General features: G+C 50.1%; 4 protein-coding genes across 8 annotated transcripts in view; 2 read left to right on the top strand and 2 right to left on the bottom strand.

Moving 5' to 3' along the window:
• The first annotated feature begins 4,166 nt into the window (after positions 1–4,166).
• MXD3 (MAX dimerization protein 3) lies at positions 4,167–8,467 on the top strand. The gene is made up of 6 exons (XM_059417453.1): positions 4,167–4,373; positions 4,654–4,759; positions 5,441–5,470; positions 5,595–5,709; positions 7,763–7,946; positions 8,029–8,467. The coding sequence occupies exons 1-6, from the start codon at positions 4,304–4,306 to the stop codon at positions 8,142–8,144; spliced, it is 621 nt and encodes a 206-aa protein (XP_059273436.1). The 5' UTR covers positions 4,167–4,303; the 3' UTR covers positions 8,145–8,467.
• Positions 8,468–8,719: 252 nt separating this feature from the next.
• On the bottom strand, positions 8,720–12,282 carry PRELID1 (PRELI domain containing 1). The gene is made up of 5 exons (XM_059417452.1): positions 12,025–12,282; positions 11,245–11,470; positions 9,681–9,794; positions 9,487–9,565; positions 8,720–9,250 (listed from the first exon to the last, which is right to left on the bottom strand). The coding sequence occupies exons 1-5, from the start codon at positions 12,114–12,116 to the stop codon at positions 9,102–9,104; spliced, it is 660 nt and encodes a 219-aa protein (XP_059273435.1). The 5' UTR covers positions 12,117–12,282; the 3' UTR covers positions 8,720–9,101.
• Positions 12,283–12,385: 103 nt separating this feature from the next.
• Positions 12,386–14,611, top strand: RAB24 (RAB24, member RAS oncogene family). Its single transcript, XM_059417454.1, has 8 exons — positions 12,386–12,877; positions 12,960–13,028; positions 13,242–13,320; positions 13,421–13,488; positions 13,565–13,664; positions 13,884–13,934; positions 14,066–14,128; positions 14,248–14,611. The coding sequence occupies exons 1-8, from the start codon at positions 12,761–12,763 to the stop codon at positions 14,310–14,312; spliced, it is 612 nt and encodes a 203-aa protein (XP_059273437.1). The 5' UTR covers positions 12,386–12,760; the 3' UTR covers positions 14,313–14,611.
• A 1,225-nt stretch (positions 14,612–15,836) lies between these two features.
• Positions 15,837–26,881, bottom strand: part of NSD1 (nuclear receptor binding SET domain protein 1) — a 151,452-nt gene continuing 140,407 nt past the window's right edge. For 4 of the 5 annotated variants that reach the window (XM_059417446.1, XM_059417445.1, XM_059417447.1 and 1 more), the window contains 3 exons: positions 26,001–26,107; positions 23,848–24,052; positions 15,837–22,265 (listed from right to left, as the gene is read on the bottom strand). In XM_059417446.1, coding sequence (XP_059273429.1) covers positions 20,635–22,265; positions 23,848–24,052; positions 26,001–26,107 — 1,943 coding nt within the window. In that variant the 3' untranslated portion in view covers positions 15,837–20,634. Of the gene's footprint in view, positions 22,266–23,563; positions 23,631–23,847; positions 24,053–26,000; positions 26,108–26,881 lie in introns of all 5 variants that reach the window. The other variant, XM_059417449.1, reaches the window with a different exon arrangement.

Here is a 26,881-nt window from a genome sequence, read left to right as displayed (position 1 = left end):
TAACATGTCCTAGACACACAGGAAGAGAGAATCATGGCAGTATAGTTCCCCAGACTCATGAGCTTTGTTCCTTGGCCAGCCTTTTTTTTTTTTTTTTTTTAAGACTTTATTTATCTATTTGACAGATCACAAGTAGGCAGAGAGGCAGGCAGAGAGAGAGGGGAAGCAGGCTCCCTGCTGAGTAGGGATCCCAATGTGAGGCTCGATCCCAGGACCCTGAGATCATGACCTGAGCTGAAAGCAGAGGCTTTAATCCACTGAGCCACCCAGGTGCCCCCCTGGGCCAGTCTTAATCTATATCCCTTCCCTGTAAGGAGCTGTATAAGACAGTGTATACAGCCTGTATTTTAGGTTTGAGTGGTTCTGTGAATCCTAGCCAATCATCCCCATGAACTTGCAGTTAGTGTAAGAAGTGACTGTGTTCACTCTCACTGTACATTTGGCAAAATTCCTCACAAAACTCAAGAGGAATCCAAATCATAAGCCCTTTGCTTTAACTGCCAGATAGGTAAGGACTTGCTTGCTCTTGGGAAAATAAATGAAACAGATACACACATACACACACATACTTTGATATAGTTACATTCTCTTTTTACTCCCTTTGATGTTCTAGAATCAAAAATTATAAAGTGCATTTTCTTCCTTTTATGTCTCAAAATCAAGAGAAAACAGTCAGTACAAGTCCCATTGGCGCCTGGGCAGTTCAGTCACTGAAGCATCCAGCTCTTGGTTTCAGCTCGGGTCATAATCTCATGGGGTCATAGGATGAAGCCCCATGTTGAGCTCCGTGCTCAGCAGGGAGTCTAAGATTCTCTCTCTCTTCCTCTGACCTTCCCCCTGCTCGCGCATACTCTCTCTCTCTCTCTCAAATAAATAAATCTTTTTAAAGAAATAGAAGTTCCACCAAAAAAAACCCCAAGTTACTGGAATTAATAGATAAGGACATAAACCATTATACATGTATGAAATAACTAATGGAAAAAGAATAACTTGGAGAGAGAAGGGGTATAATGAGTTGAAAAGTGTTTTTCAAAAATTCTTATCTAGAACCTCTGAATATGGCCTAATTTGGAAATAGAGTCTTTAACAGATGTAATTAGGTAAGTTAACATGAAGCCCTAATATTGGGCCCTAATCCAGTGACTGGTGTCCTTCTGAGAAAGGGAAATTTGGACCCAGAGACACACAGGGGAGAAGGCCCTGTGAAGCTAGAGGCGGAGATTGAAGTGATACATTTACAAGCCAAGGAATGCCAAGGATTGCTGGCAGCCACCAGAAGTGAGGAGAGAGGCCTGGAACAGACTGTCCCGCGGAACTGCCAGATGGAACGAACCCTGCTGAGCACGGAGTTTGGACTTTTGGCCTCCAGAACTGTTAGAGAGTATATTTCTGTTTTTTAAAGCCATTTATTTTATAGTACATTGTTATGACCCTAGGAAATTAGTACATGGGGTCATGAGATATTCTGGGATATGGATAGAAAACTTTTTTAAAAAGTTCAACTGGAAATTCTAGATCTGAAAGATACAATGGCTAAAATAAAAACCACAGCGGATGGGCTAAACACCAAGTTGGACTTCACAGAAGAAAGAATAAGAGAACTTAAAGACAAGTAAATAGAATTTATCCACACTGAAGCAGAGAGATTAAAAAAAAAAAACAAAAAACCCACCTGAAGAAATGAACAACATCGCTTAGCACGGATATATTCTCAGACTGGGAAGGATACATGAAATTGGGATCAGAGTAAGAGAAGGAAAAAAATAGGGCAGAAAAATATTTGAAGAAAGAAAGACTGAAAAACTTTTCAGAAATTCACAACATTGTAAGCAAGACAAACACAAGGCAACCATACCCAGGTGTATCATAGCCACCAGCTGAAAAACAAAGACAAAGAAAACTAAGAAGTAGAGGAAAAAGACACTTCTTCCTCTCCCCTCCCCACTGCCCTGCTTCCTGGGAGGTGGTGCTTCCTGTCCCTCTGGCTGGTGGCCCTGAGCTGTGTTCACAGGAGGCCTTGAGGCCAGCCTGACTGTAGTGTCCCTGCTGTTGCTAGCTCCAGTCCTGCCTGTGGCAGCTGCTAGGGTGAGGGCCACATCTTGGGGTGGTCACTCGGGTGCTCTTGCAGCCGTGCTCTCCCCTTGCACAGCGTGCAGTAGGAGGGCCTCTGGCTCTTCAGGTGGGCCTTGCTCCCTTCTGCAGGGAGCTCTCTTCCTTCAGAACCACTCTCCGCCATCTTCTCCCCGCTCCAGGGTTCGGCCTCCTGGGTCTCCGATGTCTGAATTGCAGGTTTGCACCTGTGCTGCGTGGGTGCTGACTTCAATGAAATAAAATTGGGAATTCATTCCCAAGCCTAGTGACAGCCTCTCTTTAGACATCCAATTTTGGGTGGAGGTTTGGAGGACCAGTCGGCCTGTTGTGGGCCTTGTCCACCTCTCTAGCATCAGCCTGCACTGTGCTCTTTGCTCTCTGTATTGCCTGCAGGTCTCCCAGAGACCTCCTGTACAGAGATGACACCTGTTTAGCCGCTTACCCAGAAAAACCTTCTCAGACCTCCCTGATCAGGACAGATACTCCTTAGGACTTGCCTTCATGTTGTGTCTTTTCCTATGAGGACCTGTCAAAACTGTAACTCTGTTGTGTGTGAGCTCTGCAAAGGCAGCCCTGTCTGGTTTTGCCCATTTTGTATTCTCCAGTCCTGGGCACAGAGCCTGGGGTCCAGGAACTGCTCTGCTACTGTTGTGAGTGAATGGATGAGTGAATGGGTGGGCAGTTCCAGGCAGCATTTTGGCTGAACGTGGCAGTGGTTCCGCTGGGAGTGATTCTTAGAGAAACCCAAAGGTTTTTTTTCCCCCTGAGGACTGAACTGCCAAGTATCGTGTTTCCCAGGACTGTCTCTTAATAAATAATCTAGTCCCTCTTAGCCATTTCTCACTCAGCCCCCGCCTGGCTATAATACTCCACCCTGAAACAGCTGCTTTCATCTCCTGGTCTCCACCCTTAGACTCACTGTTCCTGCAGGTGTGGCCACACCTACTGGTGGCTACCCTTAGAAGTCACTGCATATACTTCCGTGGGAGGCTAAAAAGTCGTTTTAAAGAAGTGCTCCTGGACTCAGGCAACCAGGGGCTCTGTGGGAGGAAGAAACCTGTGTCTGGTTTGCACTGGCCTCAGAAGCCAGCAGCTACAACGTACTGGGCACGGATGGGCAAGGGCTCTGATCCTGTGACAGTGCTGTCGTCACAGGGCTTCCTGAACATACAGGAGGGAGGTCACTTCCCGAGTCATACAGTTGAGAAGCAGCAGGGACAGGAGAGGAACCCAACTCTGTGGGCTCCAGAACCCTGGGTTCTTAGCAAGCTAGTTCGCCTGCTTCCAGAGTATGGCCTGGCTTGGGAAATTGGTACCCTACTGACAGTTTTTGTAGCCAGCAGTAGCTTCCCTGCAGATGACAAGGAGCAGGAGGAGCCAGGAGACTATTCCCCTTCATGACAATAGGAAGCTGAGGCCCAGTACGGGCATACAGGGGCAGATGGCAGGCCAGCTAGGGCACAGACCCTTGAGCGTAGGAGAGGATCTGCGCCCCCTCCCCCGGCGCCTGCGCACTGCAGCTCCGTTCCCGCCCAACCCCGCCCCGATCGCCCGGGTTTTCAAATTTGAAACCTGCTCCTTTTCCCGCCTGAACGTGTTGACCATCGGAGGGAGAGGGCGGGGCCATACGCAGCCAATAGCGCCTCAGAAGCTCCCAGGCCCCGCCCTGAAGGTGACGGCAGCCAGCCGCAGGAAGCCTGGGGCAAATGGGTGAGGGAGCCCGCCGGCCCCGCCTCTGCGGCGCCCACGTGCAGCGACCGAGCTGGACCCTCCCGGAGACCAAGAGTCCCCAGAGTACCATTTTAGGTGCAGAGCCTTCGCCATCAGCTTGGGACTGGAAACTGAGACCCTGATACACTTAGCAGCGCAGGGTCGTTGAGCAAAATGGGCAAGACGCGGCCCCCTTTAGCACGGGGATTCAAAGGCTGAGCCTGGAACGGGCGCCCATAGCAGCCCCGGGAGTCTGAGCCGGGGCGGGGGGGGGGGGGGGGGGCCCGGGGGGGGGGGTTGGCTGTTCCCTGGCCCCTTTGGGGGAGGGGCGGGGCCAAGGGCTGGGCCGTCCCAGGGGCGGGGTGTCCCAGGGGCGGGGTGTCCCAGGGGCGGGTCCGGGTCCCTGTGTTTGTTGCACCGTGTCAGTTACATTGTAACAAAAGTGGTGCAGCCGCTCTCAGGGCCAGCACTCTAGGCCCGCCCGCCGTCAGCTGTCGCCGACATGGAATCCGTGGCCAGCAATATCCAGGTCCTGCTGCAGGCGGCGGAGTTCCTAGAGCGCCGTGAGAGAGGTGAGGAAGAACTCTTGGCCGGTCTCCAGACGGCAACCTCGCTGACACAGGCCTGGGCTGGACTTGGCTCCCAACAAGGATGGCGTGCATGACTTTAAGCAGTAGCCCCGGGGTACCCCGCCCTCAAGTTGTTGGGGGGGGGAGGAGTCCCCAGGCTGTGGGACAGGGAGTGGTTGGGGAAATGGCTCTGGCACCAAAAGCCCTTCCCTGACCGTGCCTTGTCAGGGGCGCCTGCTGGGACCAGCCCTAGGCTGAAGCGGGCTGGGGCTCTCTCTGGCAGAAGCCGAGCATGGCTACGCGTCCCTGTGCCCGCACCGCAGTCCAGGCCCAGTCTACAGGAGGAGGAAGCGATCCCCCCAAGCTTCTGGCGCGCTGGACAGTGGGCGGTGAGGAAGGCTGGGGATGGTTGGGGGAGGAGGGGGATGGGTGCCATCCCTCATGGGGCCTCACCTTTGCCCACTTCCTCCTTGTTGCTTGTATCTTCTGGGCCAGGTCCCCTACTCTGGAGGCAATTCAGACCTCTCCTGCCATCTCCTTACTCCCCTCTGTTCATTCACGGACTATTTCTTGAGCACCCTGATGTGTCAGAAACCATAAACTTCAGGGAAAGAAGTGTCAGAAACCATAAACCAGAGAGTTCAGGGTCCTTCCACTCACTCTTGCACTCTGCATCTCCACTCAATTCCCGTCCCCCAGCCCCCAGACTTCTCTTTTCTCTTCTCATCCCTTTGCACATGCTAATCCCTCCAATTTTAAAGCCTCTCCATCCACCACTCTGCTTTGGGTAGCATGTTTCTGGCCCAGCTCAACTGTCACCTCTGGTCGAGAAGCAGTTCCTGACTGCTGGTCAGGGGGCCTCGTTTGGACCCCACAACCACTGGGCAGGCCTCTCAGCTTTTGGCTTGGTATCTCTGCCTCTGCCGGCGGGCTCCAGTGCTCAAGGCTGGTACAAGGGCCCCACATTAGGCTAGTTTGGGGCCTACATCTCTAGTGGATTTTAAGTCCCTGGGACTGAGGGTGTGGGTAGTAGCTGACCCCCCCTCACCTGTTCTCCCTGGCATTGGCAGGTCTGTGCACAACGAGCTGGAGAAACGCAGGTGAGTCCCAGCTTTGCCCTGACAGCACTGAGCCCCAGGAACCATCTGCCTCTGGCCTTCCCTCCCCTGCTGTCTGGCCAGCAAGGCTAGGCTGGCACTGCCCTCCAGACCCCTTCCCCTGCAGGAGGGCCCAGCTGAAGCGGTGCCTGGAGCAGCTAAAACAGCAGATGCCCCTGGGGGCTGACTGTGCCCGCTACACCACCCTGAGCCTTCTGCGCTGGGCCAGGATGCACATCCAGGTAAAAAGTTCCTGCAGTGCCCTGCAGCCAGCCTTCCAGAACTTGTGAAATGTGTAGTGGGGAGGGGCTACGTGCAACTGGGGAGAGAGGCCTGAGGTAATAGCCCAGCAGTGAGACATGGGACAGTTCTCTGTGCTTTTGGCTTCCACTGTGTTAAGTAGGAAAAAAAAGCAGAAAACAACTCAAAGAGGATTGTTCTGAGGCTTAAGTGAATTTTCCGAATAAATGTTCATGGTTATTAGGGCTATTATCAATTCAGTCCTAACTGAAGTCACTCAGCCTCTCTGGACTTGGTTTCCCTCTCTCTACAGATGGGTATAGCTGTTGAAAACATTCTGATGTGTTCCATGTCAGGGTCCCGAGGACTGCAGAGGTTTCCGCTTTCCCATCCTTCCAAGGCCTCCAGTTCTGAGCCGTCTATTCTCATGCCATTTTGGGAGGCAGTGCCAGAGGCCAGGAGAGGGGAAGGACAGAGGAAGCCAGTCACTCCTCCCAGCATCCTTCTGTGGCCTGGGCTCAGTGCCCCCTGGTGGACAGGAGTGGGGTGTGTGGGCTCATGCCCCATGCAGACCCAGATTGGGGGCGGGGGCGGAGCAGGGAACTAAAAGTGGCCTTTTCCTGCCCTCCTGACCCTCTTCACAAAGAAATGGGGGCATGGCCAGGCCAAGGACCGAGGTGCACAGCTAATGAGAGGCAGAGTTATAACCCAGGCCCAAGTCTCCTGCCTTGCAGTTTCCTTCAACAGGTGTTTATCAAGCACCTGTTCTAGGTACCAGGGGCTGTGTGGCAGATCCCAGATCCATGTGCTATGCAGCATATCAATCCCAGTGCAGGGACTGTCAGCTCTGCCCCCACAGTACCTGCGTCCACTCATTGTGCTGAAGAACACCCTAGCCTGGTAGCTGGCCTGTTTCTCACCTGGAGCTCTCCTGGCCTGGTTCTTGGAGGGGTGATGTGTGCCCTGTGGGGGCTGGCTGGCCCATGGGCAGACCTGGGGATTGCTCCTTCCTTGAGGCCCTATCACCCCTCCCAAGATAGGGCCCTTGAGGCCCTAACTCCCTGGCCTCCTGTTTTGCCTCTTCTGGGCTGCCCTCCACATTGCTCTAGAATGTAATGTGGAGCACACAGATCTGTCCAGGTTGGTTTCCTGCTGGAAAATTTCCATGGCTCGTGCATGACAGGACAGTCTCAGTTCCTTAAGTCCTATGAAACTATAGGCCCTTCACAGCCCAGGTGTTGCCACTGGTCTGCTTTAGGTCTCATGTCTTCCCACGCCCTACCAGAGAAGCTGAATTCTCCATGATCTTCCCAGTTTCCCTCTGCTTGGATGCTGCTTCTTGCCCCATCTTTGCCTAGGCAGCTCTTACTCATCTTTCTACACCCAGTACAAATGTCCCCTTGTTCAGTTCTTGTTGACTGAATGTAGGCTTCTGCCCACCCAGGGCTATGGTGGGAGAACCCTTGGCACTCCCTAGACCCCAGGCTGGCAGAGCGTGAGGGGGATTAATGCTAAAGTTCTAGGGTTCCTGGGAGGGTCTGAACCAGGAGTCACAAACTGCAGGCTTTGGTCTGTAGTTTCTAAAAATTTAAATTAGCTGCCAGCATTTAAAAGGATATTTGACATGGAAAAGTCTTTCAGCTTTTCTTAAACTGGGCAATGGGGCAGTGCTAGGCCCATTTTCATGTCTGTAACCAGTTAGAACCTAGAGGGGGACCACCTCCTTGAGCTGTAGGGCCCACTTGCCACCATATCACAGGCCTCCCCGGTCCCTGCTGCTTGCCATGGAAAGACTCCCATCACTTGATGAGGCCCTGACTGCCCCTGAGACTGGGATGCCCTTCCCAATTCACCCACACCGAGTGCTCACAGGGCATGTACGTGGAACCATAGCCTGGAGGCTATGGGAGCCACCCTCTGGGGCCCAGATTCAGTCACCCTCGCCTGGAACAGGCAGTCACCAAGTTGGCCACTGTCCGCTCTTGAGTGGTGCTGGGGTGAGGCCTGAGCCCCCAGGCAGCTGACCCTGGGCCTTCGCTCCCTTGGGATTTGTAGAAGTTGGAGGAGCAGGAGCAAAAGGCGAGGCGGCTCAAGGAGAAGCTGCGCAGCAAGCAGCAAAGCCTGCGGCAGCAGCTGGAGCAGCTCCGGGCACCAGCAGGGCTGGGAGAGAGGGAGCGGCCACGGGCAGACAGCCTGGACTCCTCGGGCCTCTCCTCTGAACGCTCAGACTCAGACCAAGGTGAGTGCCCTGAGCCAAGGAGTCAGAGGGGTGGCGTGGGCTGAGCTGGCCAGGTCTCCTGACTGGACCCCTCCCTGCGCAGAGGAGGTGGAGGTGGACGTGGAGAGCCTGGTGTTCGGGGGCGAGGCTGAGCTGCTACGGAGCTTCAGCGCGGGCCAGGAACACAGCTATTCACATGGCAGTGGCACCTGGCTATGACCTTCACCACCCCCCAAGCCTCAAGAGCTGCTTGGAATGGACTAAAAGGACCCTTACGTGGGAAGAGGTGCCTGCCCCCCACCCTGCCACTGGCTGCTGGCAGTCCCTCCTTGGGGAGGGGTGCCTGGGTTTCCCCTGAGCCCTGCAGGGGAGGCAGCTTGGGCCTAGGCCACCCTTCCAGGCCTTTTTTTGTAGCACTTGGCTCTGCTGTCCCCAGGGAGGGGCAGGAAGCCTCTTGGGCCCTCACATTCCTTTCTAGAGAAGGCCCCCTGACCTTTATCCCAGATACTGTACAGTATTTTCATTAAAAGCCTCTTTACTAACTTCCTGTCCATGATCTTGCCTGATGAAAATGGGGAACTCCCAGTCACAGACAAACTGGAAAAGAGGAAATGAGATCAGTAGCCATTACTGACACCGTGCATCGTACCAGGCAGTGTCCCTTTAATCATCACAGCTGGAGGCTACTCCGTCTCACAGGTGGCACTGAGTACGAGACTTGCCCAAGGCCCAAAGCCAGGAAAGTATGGAGTCAAGGTTCCAACTAAGTTTTCTGACTTCAGAGCTAGGGCTCATTGAATTCAAGAACTATTTATTGAGTGCCTGTAATGTGCTAGATACTGTTCCAGATACTTGGGACACATCAGAGAACATGACAAAGGTCCCTGCCCTCATGGAGCTTACAGTCTGGCGCTTCCTAGCCCTGTACCTGCAGGCTGCCTGGGACCGGGCAGGCCCTGGCCCCTCCCTGTGCTGGATGTGGACATCCACAGGCCTGGCTCAGACATGGGCAACGTGCCTGCTGCACTGTCAATGCCAAACAGGACACCCAGCCCCAACCCACCCAGACAGCAGAAAGGGCTGGAAGTTGACTTTTAATAATAAAGTACAAGGGGGACAGGCAGAGGGACTTGAGCCGGGTGGTCAGGTGTCCTACCGCGCCAGGGCCTGGGCTAGCTACACGAAGTGCTGCTGCTGCTGCTGCTGCTTGGTGGCTGCCTTGCTGGCAAGGTCCTTGGCCTTCTCTGTAGCTGCCAGTGCTGTCTCCTTCGCCTTCTCCTTGGCTTCCTTGGCTGTCTCAACAAGGGTTTTGGAAGGGGCCTCACCTGCAGCAAAGGGCAGGGGCTGGATTCAGAAGACTCCAAGAAGACCCACCTCCACATCCCTCCTCCCCAGTATTCCCCCACCTTGGGCCAGGCCCCTTCTGAAGGGTGGTATTTGCCCCAGGGTACAGATGAGGAGTCCCAGGCTTAGAGTGGGGTGGTAACAGCTGTAGATTCCAACACCCGTCAGGGCCGCTAGGACTGCACCCCAGGCTCTTTTTGTACCCAGAGCCCCTCACCCTGCAGCTTGGCCAAGATGTACTCAAAGCCCTTCATAGTCTTGGTCACATTGCTTTTGAACCGGGCAAGACCAAACTCCTGGCAAAAGAAGAAAAGAGGGTTAGGATTCTGAGCTTCCCACTGACCCCTAGCCCAGCCTTCATGCCAAATGCCTGGGCCCCCAAAGCCCCAGCACCCCCCCAATGCTGCTCACCTGGACAGCTCTGGAGACCCCAAATAAGCTAGAGGAGACCCAGGCTTCCCGGCGGATTTCGGTCCAGCCGCTGTTATCAGAGTTCACACAGTAAACACATCGTTCCTCCACCACCTGTGCAGGGAGTCAGACCAACCACAATTGGGCGGGAGTCTTTCACTTCATCAACTTGCACATAAATTTGGTCACCTGCCTCTTTTTCACAGGGTAAGGCAATAAAGTGAAAAATCCACTTCTTTCCCCTACTGTGTTCCCAATCTCCATTTCAAGAAGAGAACAAGAACATAAAAAGGGCCACTTTGCTCTCTAAAACCTCTCCTCTGACCCTTTCAGCTAAAAGGCACATAGACTCGAGCTCAGGAGTTTGTGTGCCAGCTCCAGCCTGGCCCTGGACTTGGTTTGGTAGCTTTAGGTGCAGTGCTTTCAGCCTGCCTGCCACCCACTGCAGCTCCTGAGCTCCATGGCAGGCGAAATAAAAATGGAAATCAGGCAAACATCACCGCTATCAGCTATCAGTATCCTGGAACCAGGACTTCCAGGAGAAACACTTAGAATACATGTCTCACAGCTGCATCACTTATATTTGTAATTTACAAAAACAGATCATGCCCTCAGGGTATAGTCAGCTGTGAAGCCTTCAGAAAACTCGGGGGGGGGGGGGTGCGCAGAACCTCAGGGTGCCTGCTCACTCTGTGACCTTGCAGGGCACTTCCTCTCTTGGAACCTCACTTCCCTCTTTGCACAATGGAGAGTAATACCTAGCTCCCAGAGCCACTGTGAAGCAGCTAGCTGAGAAAAAGAACGAGAGCTCTCTGAAAACTTTTACAATAGTCACACATGAGATGATACTGTAGGACGTTCCTTTAACCATGGGTTTTCCAGCTTTTTTTTTTTTTTTTTTTTTAAGAAAATTTATTTATTTGACAGACAGAGATCACAAGTAGGCAGAGAGGCAGGCAGAGAGAGAGGGTTAAGAAGCATGCTCTCTGCTGAGCAGAGAGCCCGATGCAGGGCTCAATCCCAGGACCCTGGGATCATGACCTGAGCCGAAGGCAGAGGCTTTAACCCACTAAGCCACCCAGGTGCCCCTTCCAGCTTTTTTATAGGCAAGAAATCAAGAGGTATACGAACCTTTCCCCTCAAAATCTCAGGCAAAAACCCATTACGGTAAGACAGATAAAGTGGAACTCCTCTAATCATCATGGGCAAGGGGCTCAGATCCTCTCCCCTCAGAGGCACAAAGAAATTGCTATGGCTTGATGGATTCCTCTTTGAAAATCACTGCCTCCTTCCCTCAGCATCACTTTTGTGGGCCCAAACTATATGTGTGCCAGGTACAGTGAAGGTGCTCTGTATTTAGTACTTGGGACAACTCTGTAACAAGTACCCCTCCCCCATAGCATGAATGAAAAGACTAATTTGGCTGAAAAAAAATCATCTGAGTTTACACTCTAGTTTACTCCCCAGTAACCCAAATCTGCCTCAGATAATAGAGGCTCCATGGCTTCCTAGCCATATGTACTTGGAGCTACTTTTGGGGAACTAAAGGGGAGGGTAGTCTCACCATCAGCCGGGCGTGGTTGATGTTCCAGGTGAAGGTGGTCATGGTTTGGTTCTGCGGGTCCACAATAGAATCCTCCAGGATGTACACCGAGTGAGCGACATTGGCAGGAAACAGTCGCTCGGCCCAGCGGGGCATCCTGTTGGTCTTGGTCAGGAGACGCCGGGACAGGAGTTTCTGGTCAGGGGTCACCTCCCGGTGCACTATGTCTTCCGTCAAGACATGTTTGCTGCCAAGTATCAGAATGAAGGTGACCGTCGGGTGCATGCCGCTAAAAGACTGCCCGCTGGGGTTCCCCTCTGAAGCTTCCCGGCCCAGAATGGCCATGCCTTCCCCAAACTTGCAACCATAAGTAGCGTGGCTCAGACCTCAACTAGAGTTCCCTGCGACTATCCGAGGGCAAATTCCAACTCCCGTCCTCTTGCGGACCAGATTCCAGCGGGGACTGGACTTCAAGATCTATTACACCAGTGGAGAACGCCACAAGCAGAGGAGTAGGCCAGCGCCGGGATTTCCAGCTGCTGTGCCGCCGCCTCTTCCTGTCTCACCACCCCGAAATGAGAGAACCTTGGACTATAGCCTCAAACCACTGCCCGGGCCCAGCCTCCTTCCACTACCTTGCAGGCCTGGCCTGGCCGCTTCTCGGATAGAGTCTTCTTACCCTAAAGATGGCCCCGGTTCCGACGGTGCCCTACCTCGGACTCGATGTCGAGTCTCTCCCGGACCCATACTTCGATCTCCAAACAGCAAGTAGGAAGGATTGCTCTTTCCAGGGCCACGTACCTATAGGGATTCGGGTACCGCTGCCAGAAGGCAGCGAACACTTGGTCCCAGGAACTCCGGAGCACGCTCTGGCCCAGGAAATACTTCACCATCGTCCCGGCCGGGGCGGGCTCAGCAACCGCGCAGCATCAGGGGTGCGAAGCCCGGGGTGGGGCACGCGGAGACCGGACCGGGGCTCGGCGCACGCCCGCCAGGCTCGCAGCTCAGTCACCACCGGGCCGCGCCCAAGGAGCCGCCGCCGCCATGAGGAGTTGTCGAGCAGCGCGCAACTTCCGGCGCAGCGGCGCTGTACTCACCACTTCCGCCGCCCGCCCACGTGACCCCACGGTCCCGCCCCCTTATCCTTTACCACCTCCCCCCTCCCCCGCGGGAGTCGCGGCGTTGCGGGTCGGATCCAGGTTGAAGGAGCCCCCCAGGTTCCGTGGGGATTCCGTGCGGGAGCGACCTCTAAGCCCGGCGAGGGAGCTGGGTGGCGGTATGCGGCGCCGTTGAGGGCGCTGCCGCGCGGGCTCCCAGGCCGCCCCGAGTCCTGGGCTCTTCGAAGGAGGTTCAGCGCCTGGGGCCGAGCAGCGGGGCAGACGCGGACGCTGTCGGAGCTCGAGCCGACGCGGTATCTCCAGTCGTAGGTCGGCGCCTGGGGTCGGGGACCGAGGCTTGGGCGCTGCCTGCCCGAGCGGAGATCCGGGCTTGCCTCCGCCCCCGCTCAGGACCCTGACGCCGGTGAGGTGGCCCCGGGATGAGCGGGCAGCGCGTGGACGTCAAGGTGGTGATGCTGGGCAAGGAGTACGTGGGCAAGACAAGCCTGGTGGAAAGATACGTACACGACCGCTTCCTGGTGGGGCCCTATCAGAACGTAAGTGCGCCGCGCGGGGCCCGGAACGAGTGGGGAGGGAGCTGCTCCGCACCCGCGGCCCTGATCACTTCCCCGATTGCAGACCATCGGGGCCGCCTTCGTGGCCAAGGTGATGTCCGTTGGAGACCGGACGGTGACTCTAGGTATTTGGGTAAGTCCCCTGGGCACGCAGTCCCGAGAAAACCCATTCATGAGGAGGCTTACTTTCTCCTGCCTATTATCAGCTGACTTGTCTTGTAGAGGCCATTTTTCTATTCTAGACCCCAGTTTAAAAATAGGGGTCTGGAGGACGTCATGTTATTTTGCAGTCTTGGGGAGTAGCTAGGTAACTCAGGCCAGGCTGAGCCGCCCCCCTGCTCTTCAGGACACAGCAGGCTCTGAGCGTTACGAGGCCATGAGTCGAATCTACTATCGGGGCGCCAAGGCTGCCATCGTCTGCTATGGTAAGGGTTCTGGCCTGTTCCTCAAACAAGAGGGGGTGGGTGTCAGGATGGCCTAACAGCCCCTGATCCTTGGTTGTGTTTTCTGCATGCCCGTATCAAGACCTGACGGATAGCAGCAGTTTTGAGCGGGCAAAGTTCTGGGTGAAGGAACTGCGCAACCTAGAGGAGGTAAGTGCCAGACCTCACCAAAGGCCTAGGAGCTGGTGGTCCATGGGAGTGACTTTGACCTTGTTTTCTGCTCCAGGGCTGTCAGATCTACCTGTGTGGCACCAAGAGTGACCTACTGGAGGAGGACAGGCGTCGTCGTCGTGTGGACTTCCACGATGTCCAGGACTATGCAGAGAGTAGCTGAGGCTCAGCTCCCTGGGGGTGGGGGAGTGAAGTGGCTGCTTGGGTGGAGCACAGAAAATAGGGACTGCCTTAGCTGCCATGCCAAGACCCCTGGGGAAGGTCTTCTGCCTTCCCTGAAGGTGTGGGGTCTATTAGATTCCCTGAACTGCTAGGCTTTCCCTTTGTATCCACCTGATTCTCAGGTAGGAAGCTTTAGTCACTTCTCTTTACAGATATCAAAGCTCAGCTCTTTGAAACATCCAGCAAGACAGGCCAGAGTGTGGGTGAGTGCTGTCCGGGTCTACACAGCAGGAACAGGCAGGGGCACCAGAGAAGAGCCTAGAGGGCTGGGTTATTGGGTGATTCCAGGGTTACTGGCTTTCAGCCCTCACTGACTTGTCCTTTTTCCTGCCAGACGAGCTCTTCCAGAAAGTGGCAGAGGATTACGTCAGTGTGGCTGCCTTCCAGGTGATGACAGGTGTGTGTGCATCCTCAGCCTCTCTGGAGTCTTCTTCTAGGCCCACAGCATCTGGCCCCCTTCACAAGTTACCTGATCCCCAAAGAAAAGGGTGCTGAGCTGCCACCTCTTTTTCACAGAGGACAAGGGCGTGGACCTGGGCCAGAAGGCAAACCCCTACTTCTACAGCTGTTGTCATCACTGAGTCACCACCATTCACCTGGCCTAGGGGAATTAAAGGAGTTCCCCGAGAAGGGCTAGACCTAGCTCCTGTCTGGGCTTGAGTGGTCGTACGTCTGAGCTACCCCTGGTCCCCATGGCAGCAGAGGTGGCACCTGCCTGTGCTGGCCCATGAAATGGAGGCAGCATTGGGCTGACTGATGGGCATGAGGAGGGTAAAGGCTTATTTGGACCCCAGGCTCCCTGTCCTGGACAACACTTGTGTCTACAGATTATTTAAGTGGCTTTTGATTTGTAAATAAAATCAATGCACTGTGAATCACACTCAGCCCCTCTCCCTGCTGTGTGGATTAGGTGCCAAGACACCTAGTTCTGGGGCTACCTGGCTGATCTCACTTCTTATATTAAGGCTGCCCTCAGCTCTTACTCTTTTGGATGCCAAGTTAACTTCACTCCCGGATTGCATCTGAGATAATATAGAAACAAAAGGGCCTTTTCCTGTTCTTTAGGAGGGGACAAAGTTAAGTAAGGGGCTGGGGTTGGGGCAATGTGAAGCTCACGCAAGGCAGGCACTTAAGTGGTGCCCAGAGATCAAAGGGTCAAGCACTCCTACCTCAGACTGGCTGGTTCTACCACTGCTTCTGTCACATCTAGGTCCATGAGTCATGTCTGTGGCTCAGATTCTAAGCTTCCTAGCAACATACTACAAGGTGGCTTAATGGAAGAAAATTTTAAGTTCTGCAAGACAGAAAGGTCTTATAGATCCAGACTGGAATCCAGTTCAGTTATCAACAGAAAAGGTACCTGAACTTGGCCTGAGTTTCTCATCTGTAAAATCTGGTGACCACTACCTAGTTCAGGGCTGCAAAGACCCTGAACAAAAAAGTTAACTTTAGGACTAAATGTTTGCCTTTCCACACTATTCCCCAGAGGACTTTCTGCTGAAGGGCAGGAAGTTCAGGACTAGGTCAGAAGGAGAGACATATGGACTCCCAAGACCCCCCCAAAGTATATCTTTGGGTCTTAGAACTAACAGGTGTTAGGGTGGATAGAGCTGGTGCTTCCTGTTCAGCTAAAAACCATACGGCAGCCCTTTTCCAGTATTGAAAGCCTGGTGGCTTTGCCTCTGCTTTCCTGCCTTAGGCCTGGGCCAGGTCTTCTGCAGTGCCTAGCACCTATCTCTTAAGAACTAAGGACATGGCCAGAATGGTCAGACTCCATGCTCAGAAACAACTTTGGTTCCACTTCCTTTTTAAAAACCAATTCCTCAAAATACCCTTCCTTTATGGGTAATGGAAGCTTCCTGTATAGGAGCTGAAACTGACACCAGCCACTCCCAAAAGAAGTGAAAGACATTCTGGCAGCTGGTGGTGCTGGGAGGAAACCCACACCACTCTTGGAGATGCTCAGAGGAGGGGCTCACCTCCACCATATCACCAACCTGGGAACTATCTCAGAGGCTGGTTTCTGCTCTCACCCCAAGCCCAGCCTCCCTCCTGTTAAGCTACATCTCCCCACGGACAACAAACAAAACACAGGGCAAGGGCCATTAAGAGTAAAGTTAAACTTTACTTTACAGTAATTTTTTTTTCTATATACAAAGAATTACAGTACATGTTTATGGGGACTCCTACAGGGCTCCCCTCTTTTTCACTAAGAGTTTCACTTACAGCTGACAATCTATGGGGGGAGGAAGGGGCAAAAGACCAGTGATGGACCTCAGCTGACACCCCCCCGCCCCCCTTTCTTAAAAATATATAGATCTCTATTGTCAGCTTGTTTCTTTGCCAAGACTTAGAAAGCTGCTCTTCCATGAGCTCCTGTGTGCTGCACTCACCCATCTTCAACACACTCCTCTACACGCACACACAGGCAGCACCCACCTCGGACCTGGAGACCGCCTGTTCTCTGCCCCTACCCTGGAAGTCTAAAGCACCACAACCATTCATCTCTGCTCCTACTCCCTGGGCACATCTCTTGTCCACAAAGCTTTACTTGACTTCCAGGGTGTTAGACCTGAAGCCCCTCAATAGCCTGATGGTTTGAAAATCACGGGAAAGCAGCTCTAGAGAAGGGACCACATGAGAGTTTAACATGATTTTGTTTACACTGGTAGGAAACATTTCTCAGGCTGTGGATTTCTAATTAAAATAAACTCTTTCCACTTCCTTAAGAAATATTACCCTTAATCTTCATAACCAACTGAGGTGCTCCCATGAGAGTAGAAGAGGTAGAGAGGGGCACAAGGTAACACAAAGAGAACCCCATAGGCGGAGCTCTACCAACCTGTTCTAGGCATTGTGGACCGAGGCTACACCAGGTGACAAGGTGACACCAGCCCTGAGAAACTCAATGGCCACCCTCATCTGGATACAGCATCTCTTCCACCTAGGATTACACTGACCCACTCAAGGGTCGGGTGCAGGCTTCACTGAGGCTCTGCCTTCTCTAATTGAGCCTCAAAGAAATGAATTCTACACAGAATTTCTTCTTCCCAAACAGGAACCTGGGTTTCTTAACTCACCAGTCCCTTAACCCTTGGCAGTGCTTATTTATACCAGAAAATTAGCACCATCATTACATTTTTTTGTGTTCAAAGCAATTATCTATTCTTATTTCAGTTTGTACTACAGCAACCTCTGGCCCTGCTGCACTGGCCCTAGGAAGCTCAGCTGAGAGCTAACTGGCTATAGCCAATGAAGTCTCATGCAGCAGCTACCTAGCTCTAAGTGATCTGGAATGTCTAGCACATGAAACAGTCCAAGCATTACTTAGCAGGAAAAGGGGCTTGTGGCAGCTCCTTTCTTGCCATGATCTCAGGTGAGGAGACTGGACCACTCGACCTCCTGGTTGACAAATCGCAAGAGGATGACAAGATCCTCCAAAAATGCCTTAGGAGAAAACCCACTTTATAGGAGCTGAGGGCAAAATCAATCCACGTTTAGTGCTCTCCTGATTCCTTTCCACAGGGGAAGGTGCCAGGACCAGACTTCCTTCCTGCCATTCTGTTCTCATGATGTGACCTGGGAGTCCAGCTCCAGTGAGGAGATGCTACTGAGCCTGGGAAAGGATCACTGATGCACTTTGTGCTCCGACTGTAGTGTGGGGTAGAGAATGTGAAGATAAAATAATTATTTCCATCAATGCTAAAGATGCAGATTGGGTTCATTAGAGGACCAACACAGTGACTTAAGTCACCTCAAACTCAGTAACTTCAGGGGGAAGCAGACATTTAAAAATCTGGGATCCTTCTATAGCAATGATAGCTATTTTGCTATTAGAATGGGTTTGTTCCAGCAGGAGAAGCAAATGAGGCTTTGAATCCAAATCTCAGCAGTTTCCATAAAGTTCTTCTGACTTAACAGGGCAAGGAGAGATACTGGTTCTTTAGCTACCTATGGAAGCTGTGACTTCCCCTTTGGAAATGTTTCCTGGGGACAGGCTTAGAGGCACTTCTCTCTTGAGATCTTAATTTCCAGGCATTTGGCCAAATACTAAAATACCATCCTGCACCAAGATCAGGAGTTTCTAAGAGAAAAGCTTTCCTTTTAACTGCCAATTCACACCCTCTGGAGAAAAGGTCTCAGTACAAGGCTCCGGGAGAGTCCCCAAGGATGGCAGGGTCACTCTCTCCCCATTGTCCCTTATGTCAGAGTTTCAGTTTCCCAACAGTCCTTTAACTCTGCTTCTAATTGTATGGTGACTGCTTTCTTGATGTTAACAATCTGATATCAGATGCTACTATCAGTGGGCCTAGTTTAATTCTACCTGAGAGTGAATAACCCTTACAAAAGCCTGGATGTCCATCCATTTAGATAAAGAACTTCCACCCCCCAGCCCTCCCACCCCCTCCCCCAAACCAGGCACAGCTCAAAAGTTGTTTTCCCAGGCAGGTCTGGAAGGAAGTAAATGGTGGAGAATGGAAAGAACCAAAACAAAACCACAAAGTGGCCAATCATGGCCCACCTTTCCCTCACTCCTTGTCCTGTGAGACGTATCTAGAGTGGCTGTCAAGTCAATTACCTACCAAAGCCTACTTCAGAGAAGCTATTTCAGGATGAAACTTCTCCATTTAAATTTTCAACATAGCCTGCACACACACCCCTCCCCCCCAAATTCACAGTTTATTTCATGAAACAAAGAGCTACGGTAATTTAACACACAACATAGTGAAAGAAGATTCTGACAGTGCAGTGCGAATATCTTTTTCTGATCACAACTACAGATGACAGGAGAGAAAAGGGCACAGGACTGGCACCAAGCAAACTCTACTCATACAGCCTAAAAGATTAGGGAAAGGGACCTACTAGCTGCAGTTATATACTTATTATTCTCACACATGATAAATACTTAATATAATGAACTTTAATGTTCTGGGTGATTTCTTTAAAAATATCTTTTCCATGGTTTAAAATTTTTTAAAAAAGAAAATAAGATGCTTTGTTTTCTCTTCCTTTTGAACAAAGAGCTTTTCCTCTCTCATGATGGAAGAGAGAGAGGATGAAAAGGGGAGAACTAGGCAGGTGGAATTTACAGAGATTTCGAGGTCTAAATGGGATACAGAGAAAGGTCCCTAGACTTGGGACAGCCCTGCCCAGCCTCGTACCTCTGCCTGAGTTCAAGTGTCTCAACCCGAGACAGACTTTGGGAAATAAAAGCAAATTCTTCTTTTAATCTTAATATAAAGCGCAAATGCTTCTATAACTATTGTTCCCTCCTTAAAAGTGATGTAACCTCAAAAGGAACTTAGGAGGAGGAAACTGGGACAAAATACACAATCTTGTGAGGGTGTAAAAGCCATAACTGAAACAGAATGGCCAGGAGACATCTGGGCCAGGAGATGGCCTGTTGGCTAAAGCTGCTGGCTAAGTTGGCAAAGCAGAGAGGTAAACACGTTTGGTCTAGGGACAAAGGAGAGGTGAGTGAATGGGAAGGAACTGGCCAAACAGCACTTCCTGTTGGCAGTTGGTGAGCTGGGTGAATGGTAGGGCAGGGTAGCACCAACAGATTTCCCAGCCCTTGTGCCCCAGCTCAGGGCAGCAGTAACAGATAATCAGCAGTTATGAGGAATCATCTCTTAGACTGGACATTGCTCTAAACACCACATCTTGCCAGTTACAGGGAAGGGTTCTGGCCTGCTTCCGAACAAAGTCAGCAGGCACGTGCTCTCAGTACAGAACACAGCAATGCTCAGAGATGGGGTGGTAGAATCCACCAGTGAAGGAGAGGACACCCTCCATTCAGATAGGAGGGCAAAGTATCAGAAGAGAAGTAATTTTCCATCAAGATCTGGCACTCTCCCTGAGCTGGCGGTAGATCTAGCCCAGAGTTTGCCAGATTCCCTATATCCACTGCCCGACTCTGAAATCTGAAAGCACCTGTTTGGGGGGACGGGCGTGGGGTGGGCTGATGTAAAAGGAGGAAAATTGGTAGAAAAGAAAGGTAAGCTTGCCAATTGCCTTCTTATACTTCAGGAAAGCTATGTCCTTGTAGAGCCCAGCCTCAACAACCAGCTGCTCTGCCAAGGACAGATTTTTCAGACTCTGCACAGCCCAGACAAAAGCAATAGCGGCTGCCCAGCCAACAGCTCCACTTGGCCTTGATGCAAACCCCTGCTCCCCACCCCCACCTACAGAGGCCTCCACATGAGCGTGCGTGCATCACACACACACACACATGCACACCCAACCAGGGGACACTTACTCAACACAACCACTTCTGGGGCCATAAAGGACATTACAAAATGAGTCTGATGCCCCAGGGCCCCCTCAAAACTTCCTGTTATTTCCTGACCAAAGGTTTGTCAGAACAGCCTGAGAACATAGGCAGGCGTGTTGGGCTCACAGGGATCAGGTCTTATCTCTGTTATCTCCTGTCAGTGACTAGCACCTGGCCTAGCACACGTGAATGCTCAAGAAATCACCACTGATATGAACAATTATCAGTTCTTCCCAAGTGTTCATTAGGTGCCCTCGGTGGGGCTCTGCAGGGCAAGAGAAATAACTCCAAGAGCCCCTCTATCTTCCAACCTGACCAGTGGAATTGAATCCCATGCTTGACTCCAGAGTGGACTTTTTATTTCAAGTTACCATGTGTAAAGGTTGGAGGAAAAAGACCCAAGTCTGTCTGTCTCCTTGGCTGGGGCCCACTTGGATTTCCATACATGGTTTACACAACCACATGCCCCCACTGGCTAATGTCACAAGAGTTCTGAGTGTTGGGATATAAGGAAAGAGTAACAGTGGAAAATTGTTGGGGTCTGTTTTTTAAGAGGGGAAAAGAAAGAGGATTTCCGTTCCCCAAGAACCCTGGGGGCAGCTGGTCTGGTCATGTGACATTTACTCATATTACTTCTGTTCTGACTCTGCACACTTGTGACTGGAAGGAGCCTGGTTAAGAGCTGGAAGTGTATTTTGCTCTGGTTTAAGGTCTTGCCCTCTTCCAAGAGACCAGCAAGTCTGTGCCAATGTCTGTGTGCTCCCAGAGGACCAGCAAGATGGCGATATTGTCTGTCCAGCCACCATGGGCCAGAGTCCTGGCCCTGGTGAGGCCTTTCCCAGGGCCCAGGGACTCTGCTCTGCAGTTGCCAACTTCTTCTCTTCAGTACAGAAGGAGGATGGGGCCTTCCCAAGAGGCCTGAAGGACTGCCCACTCTTGGCAGCAAGTCCAGGTAGTTGCTGGCCTCCGGCCATCTGCTTCACCTGCTTCACCAGGCCTGGTGCTTGGCTGGGAGGCCCTGGTGTCTGCTCCACCCCTGCCGGTGCTCTTCCTGAGGCCTGAGTTGTTGGCTCATATAAAAAAGCCTTGGCAGGGGGCTGAGAGAGAAGTCTGGCCTGGGTGAGTGATTTAACTGGTTGCCAGGAGTGCTCCGAAGGGACTGCTGCTTTCCCCAGTGGCTGAAGGACAGGATCTGACACACTGCCTCTCTCTACAGCTCGCGGCATCTGCCCCAGACCTTTGCTGGCAGTCCATGAGCTTGACTCCGACAATGGCATCTTCTCATCAACCTGTGGTGTGACCTCATGAGGTGAAGTAGCCCGTTCTTTCTGGTGAGGAGTCAGGTCTATGAGATCCATGACCAAAGCAGCTCTATTTTTTGACTGAGTATTCTGGTCCACGGGCCTCAGCGCTTTTTCTTTAGCTACCAGAGTCTGGACCACAGCTGATAGTACTTTGTCAGGAGGCGGGAGTCTCTGGGACAAAGCAGCATGGGATTTGTCAGAGGGCCTGTCTGAAGTCTGAGGTTTGGGACTGCTGCTGACTAGCAGTCTGTCTGGTTGTGGAAGTCTCAGGCCAGCAGGGACTGGGGTTTTCTCCAGTGACTGGGGCCTTGGGCTGGCAGCACCTATGGATTTATCCAGCCTTGGGTCAGCTGTCCCCAGAGGTCTTTCCAGTGGTTGGGACCTGACTGAGGTTGAGGAGCTTACTCCAGTCACTGAAGAGAGTTTGTCCGATAGTTGGGGTCTTGGTCCTGCCACTGCAGGTGGCCTGTCCAATGGCTTCTGGCTGGATACCAAGGATTGGGGTTTGGTCCCTGACCCAGCAAGGTCCCTGACCCTATCTACAGGCTGGGCCCTGGAGTCAGTTCTGTCAGAAGGTCTTTCAGGAAGCGGTGGTCTCTGACAAGTCCCTGCCAGAGCTTTTTTGGACAGTGACAGTGTCTGGTTGGTGTCAGCAGGCAGCTTATCCAACATCTTGGGCCCCTGAGCAGCCACTCCTGATGAATGCTCTGCCAGGTGAGTGCCTGGGTCTGGAGGCAGCGGTACTGGGGGAGGCACGTACTCACGGATCTCCCCAGGTTCCAGAGGGTTGGGCCCACACGGGTCATGCTCAGTACAAGACAAACGCCCATCCAATTTGGAGATGAAGAGCATCCCTTCCCGATGCTGCTTACAAAAGGAGCTGGGACACATCTCACAGAAGGAGGCTGCTTCCTTCCCACAGATGTCACACTGATGCCAAGGACACTCCCATTTCCCTAAAAACACAGATTTGAAACAAACGCTTAGGAAAATAAGCAAGGTGCATGAAATGAGCCATGGCCCTGAGCCTAAGTCAAAAGAGTGATTTCAAACTGCCATCTTCTAAGAGAGCTCATGCCACTCACCTGATACTTCCCCTACCCCAGAATCTGATTCTCCTGCACAACACATAAAAATAAAAGCCAAGTACCAAGTAGCAACTGAGTATCAACTAAATATACAGGCAGGAGGAATTTCTTATTTCTATGACTATTTCTAGCACGGGGGGAAAAACCCAATGCTCCCCTTAGAATGTGAAGATACTACTTCAACAGTCTTGAAACTCCATTTGTCTAATATAGCCTTTTAATATTCAACTCTAAAGGGATAGTCTTAGCTATTTAAATTTCTGCTTATTTGGTTGTAATTAAGAACAGGGAGCAAATGTACAAATGTTTTGAAAAACTGAGCGGATTTTCCTTTGCTCAGTTTCAAGTCTTCACGCTAGCACAAATTTTACCTGTACCGTCCACACAGAACCAGTGGAAAAGACCCTGACCTACCATCTATTTGCCCCCATTTCTCGACACCTGAGAGTCTCTGCCATGGATGGTGTTTTGGCCCTGGCTCACAGTTTCCAAATAAACTATGCTAGCCGTGACTCCTGGCTCCCAGTCAAGACAAGTTCTATTGCAGCCTGTGCCAGCTACAACCCTGAGCTATTGATTCTGAAACAATTCTCCATCTTCACTTCCTGGCACTGACAAGTCATGCTGTGGCCTTACCCTCACATTACCTCCGTTTCTATTATTTCATTTCCCTGGCAACCATACATTGAAGGAAAGCTAGTTCAGAAAGAAAAGCCTCTCACTCCCACCCCAAAGTCCTCTCTCTGCAATTCCTGGGAGCAGGCCTCTGGTAAAGCAGGCCTCAGCTAGAGCGGCTCCCTACTGCTTTCTTGCCCCCATCAACAAACCAGACCACCTATCCAAGTCCCCCAAAAAATCTTCTAACGTCAATCACCACTCAAAAGTTAGTAGCTTCTGCAGCCACAAACTCTTGACACTTGATCTGCCCAAGAAGCTCTCTCATGTGTCAGCAGACCGAGCTGCCTCTCCTTCATAAGGGAGTGTGTAAAGGGAGCTAAAAAGGTGTCTAGTCCATGCCTCACTGACCGAAATAACCCCAAACTCCATGCTGTCTCAACCTTTCTTTCTGTAGAAAGGAAACATGACTTCGTGGCCTTGAAGTCAGAAAACCTGGCTTTCAGTCCACCTCCTCCATCTACATGCTCTATTGTGACAAGTCATCTCACCAAACTGGACTCTCAGTTTCCTCATCTGCATCATGGGAAGGTGAAAAGGTCTCATCTTTATGGGTTGCTGGGAGGATAAAATAACATAACATAAATGTAAATAAAGTGCTTGACATATAATGAGTAAGTTTCTGTTCCCTTCTCTATAACCTAGGATTCCAAAGTCTTTATTTCCAGAATGAGAACATGAACCATACCCCCTTCAACACTATGCGTGGGAAGACAAAGGGCTCTGACAATTCTGGCAGAGAACGAAGACCACTCTACATGGATCTGACACCAACCTGCTGGTCGCTTGGTTAGATTTAGACAGTCAGCGTGGTAAACCTTCGGGCAGCCTGGCTTCTTACAGGAGACGAGCTGGCCAGCATCCCCACAGCTGAAACATTCATCCTCTCTCTCCTTCGTGATTTCACCCTGGGTCCTGCGCTTCCCCTGTTGCTTCTTCTTGAATTTCTTTGACTTTTCTTCTGTGGCAATGGGTTGATTCTAGAGGTCAGATATTGAGCAGTAAGCATTCTGTCGATATATTAGTTGTGTGATCTTGACCAGGTTAACTATCCTCTCTGAGCCTCAGTCTGTCCTCTGGGAAGAAACAGTCCTCATAGACTGTTGTAAAGACAAGAGAAAATGCAAGAAAGGCACCTGGCACATCATAGGTACCCAATAAATGGTTGCATTAATTCTAACTTTTCTATCAACGACTCCTGCCACCTGAATGAAATAAAAGAGGAAAAAAACCCTTCTTTTTATTAACACATAAGGCTGGTGTTGAAGGTTATCCTTTCATTAAGTTTTACTTTTATGTTTGTCTAGGTGTGTATGTTTGCGTGGGCACACACATTTCTTTATTCAACAAACTGTCACTGAACACTTAGTAAGAATCATATGCTAGGAAGGCACAGAAAAATAATTCATGGCCCTTGACCTCAATAAACTATGTGCCCTTCATCTATATCAAATTAGGTTCATATCCACTACTCCCCAAGACAGCAGGTCTCCTCCATGATCCCTGTAGCCCACCCTTGGTTACCAAACCCCATGGGTTTCACATTATTTATCCTGGACTAGAAACATCCACGATCAATCTGATCTATTACTATCCCTCAGTGATCTCCCATTTCTTAACTTCTGCCCTCAAATTTCTCTCTCACTGATCCATGTGTGAAATATTACATAAATGTTAAGGATGCAAAAACGGATATCCCTAGTGAATGTAATACCATTAAACCTGGGTTAAACTCAAGTTATTATTTTGATTTATAGGTAATAAACTGGACACCTTAAGGAACAAGACCATTTAACTGACTAAAGAAAAAAATCCTCAAATATAAACATAATTTTCCTTATTTATAAAAGAATAATTGGTGGGTGTTCACTATCTCTATGTGTTTTTCGCTCAAAACAATTACTCCTGGGGTGCCTGAGTGGCTCATTCGGTTAAGTATCTATCTGCCTTTGGCTCAGGTCACGAACCAGGGTCCTAGAATCGAGCCCGATGTCGGGCTCTGCTTCTCCCTCTCCCCCTGCCTGCCACTCCCCCTACTTGTGCTCACTCTCTGTCAAACAAATAAATAAAATCTTAAAGAAAAAAAAAATTACTCCCCCTTTAGTTATTGGGTTTTGTGATTTACATTTTTCAGTGCTTAACACTTACTTCTATAATCAAAAAAGCATAATGGGAAATAACCAACTTGAGTCACTATGTACTTTTCATCAAAACTAAACTTCACTTTTCAGTGTAATGTAACTTAGAAAATCTGGATGCATGTCCATTCATTACATAAAAAACTTAAGTCACTAAAGACAATGGTTGTCACTAAAGACTATGCAACAGCAAGGAAAAAGATTTTATAATACTTAAGGAATGTAGGATACAGATTTGTTAAGTAATTCTTTACAGAATTATAAGTCAGTTAAAATGCACATAAAAATTCAGGGAGTAAGAAACAATTCTTATACTTTATTAAGATAAGATTAAGGGTCCTATGTTTATCTACAGTGTTATACTACATTCAGAATCTTAAATTCAATATTGGATTCTTTGAGATCTTTAAAAAGACAAAGACAGGAAGACAGAGACACAGATACCAAGAATCTAAGAAGCTTATTCAGAAATATGAGTGAGATTAGCTGAGACCAATAAAGACATGGGTAGTAACCTACTTTATGGCTTCCTATTTTATAGCTTTTGTAGCTAGAAAGTATCACCAATTAGAAGTCAGACTGTTTAAAAAAAAAAAAAATCAACAACACCTGTAGATCTGCTCTTGAATAACCAAACTGATCATCAGAATGCTTAGTTAAGTGCCAGCAGCCCTACTGACAACAATCCAATGTCATTATTCCAAAGAGACATCTTAAAAGAGTCAGCTGTGCCATTGGTTAGGGAGGGAGGACCACACCATTATTTCTGATGGAAACATGTGGAAGGTACCTTTGGCCTTACACCCAAAAAGCCACTGCAGTTTGGGGCTCCACATTTGCAAACAGTCTTTCCATTCCCAAGACATTCTAGGTTGTAGTTGAAGGTAAGTTCAGTGCCTGCATAAAAGACCATGAAAGTATTAATATCTATGATTTTAATTACATTACTTCTGTATTAAGCACAAAGGATATGGACTTGCAAGAGAACAGATTTTTCAGAGGACAGAAGGGATTTATTAACTCTAATCCCACTATACTAATGAAATACAAATAATTCTAATCCTATAATATTATTAATAAGTTATTAATAAGCAAATACAACTTAATAAGAGGAATACCGATAATGGTTAACAAGTAATATTTAAAATAACCTTTACTATGGAGATGTTAATTACCCTAAGTTGTTTTTTATTTTCTAATAAATTCAGATCCAAAATATTAATTCATTACTGAAACAAACAACAACTCACTGTGCTAGGCACTGGGAATGCAAGTATATGAAGAAAACCTGTTGATCTGTGCCAAACCTAGCAGAACTTAAGGAGATGACATCTCAATACAAAGTAATACTACAAAACTCTACACCACAGACTTGGGCCCTGGCTTTATATCCCTGTAAACACTATCAAGCTGGGTGATTTGAGCCCTGAATACATTTGTGAAACAGAGAAACCACCACCTTGCAAGCTTATTTAGAGAATATGACATAATGCATACAACCGTAATTTGTAAACTTTAAAAAAGAAATGTACAGATTTAAAGTACAAATTGTCCCCTTTCTCTCAAAAGTGCATCTTATCAAAACTAAGAGAGGAAATAAAACAAACAACCATTCAAATTCAAAGCACATTAAGGAAGGCCTAAAAAATACAAGAATTTTATGTATGTATA

Source organism: Mustela nigripes, chromosome 12, assembly GCF_022355385.1.
Source record: "Mustela nigripes isolate SB6536 chromosome 12, MUSNIG.SB6536, whole genome shotgun sequence".
NCBI classification, from domain to species: domain Eukaryota; kingdom Metazoa; phylum Chordata; class Mammalia; order Carnivora; family Mustelidae; genus Mustela; species Mustela nigripes.
This window is presented reverse-complemented; position numbering and strand designations above follow the sequence as displayed.

Coding starts and splice junctions, on each gene's coding strand:
- MXD3 (XM_059417453.1), top strand. CDS start 4,304: ATGGAATCCGTGGCCAGCAATATCCAGGTCCTGCTGCAGGCGGCGGAG. Junction 4,760..5,440: donor GGCGCGCTGGACAGTGGGCG/GTGAGGAAGGCT, acceptor TGGCATTGGCAG/GTCTGTGCACAACGAGCTGG. Junction 5,710..7,762: donor GGGCCAGGATGCACATCCAG/GTAAAAAGTTCC, acceptor TGGGATTTGTAG/AAGTTGGAGGAGCAGGAGCA.
- PRELID1 (XM_059417452.1), bottom strand. CDS start 12,116: ATGGTGAAGTATTTCCTGGGCCAGAGCGTGCTCCGGAGTTCCTGGGAC. Junction 11,471..12,024: donor CGGTACCCGAATCCCTATAG/GTACGTGGCCCT, acceptor GATACTTGGCAG/CAAACATGTCTTGACGGAAG. Junction 9,251..9,486: donor CATCTTGGCCAAGCTGCAGG/GTGAGGGGCTCT, acceptor CCTTTGCTGCAG/GTGAGGCCCCTTCCAAAACC.
- RAB24 (XM_059417454.1), top strand. CDS start 12,761: ATGAGCGGGCAGCGCGTGGACGTCAAGGTGGTGATGCTGGGCAAGGAG. Junction 13,029..13,241: donor CGGTGACTCTAGGTATTTGG/GTAAGTCCCCTG, acceptor CCTGCTCTTCAG/GACACAGCAGGCTCTGAGCG. Junction 14,129..14,247: donor TGCCTTCCAGGTGATGACAG/GTGTGTGTGCAT, acceptor TCTTTTTCACAG/AGGACAAGGGCGTGGACCTG.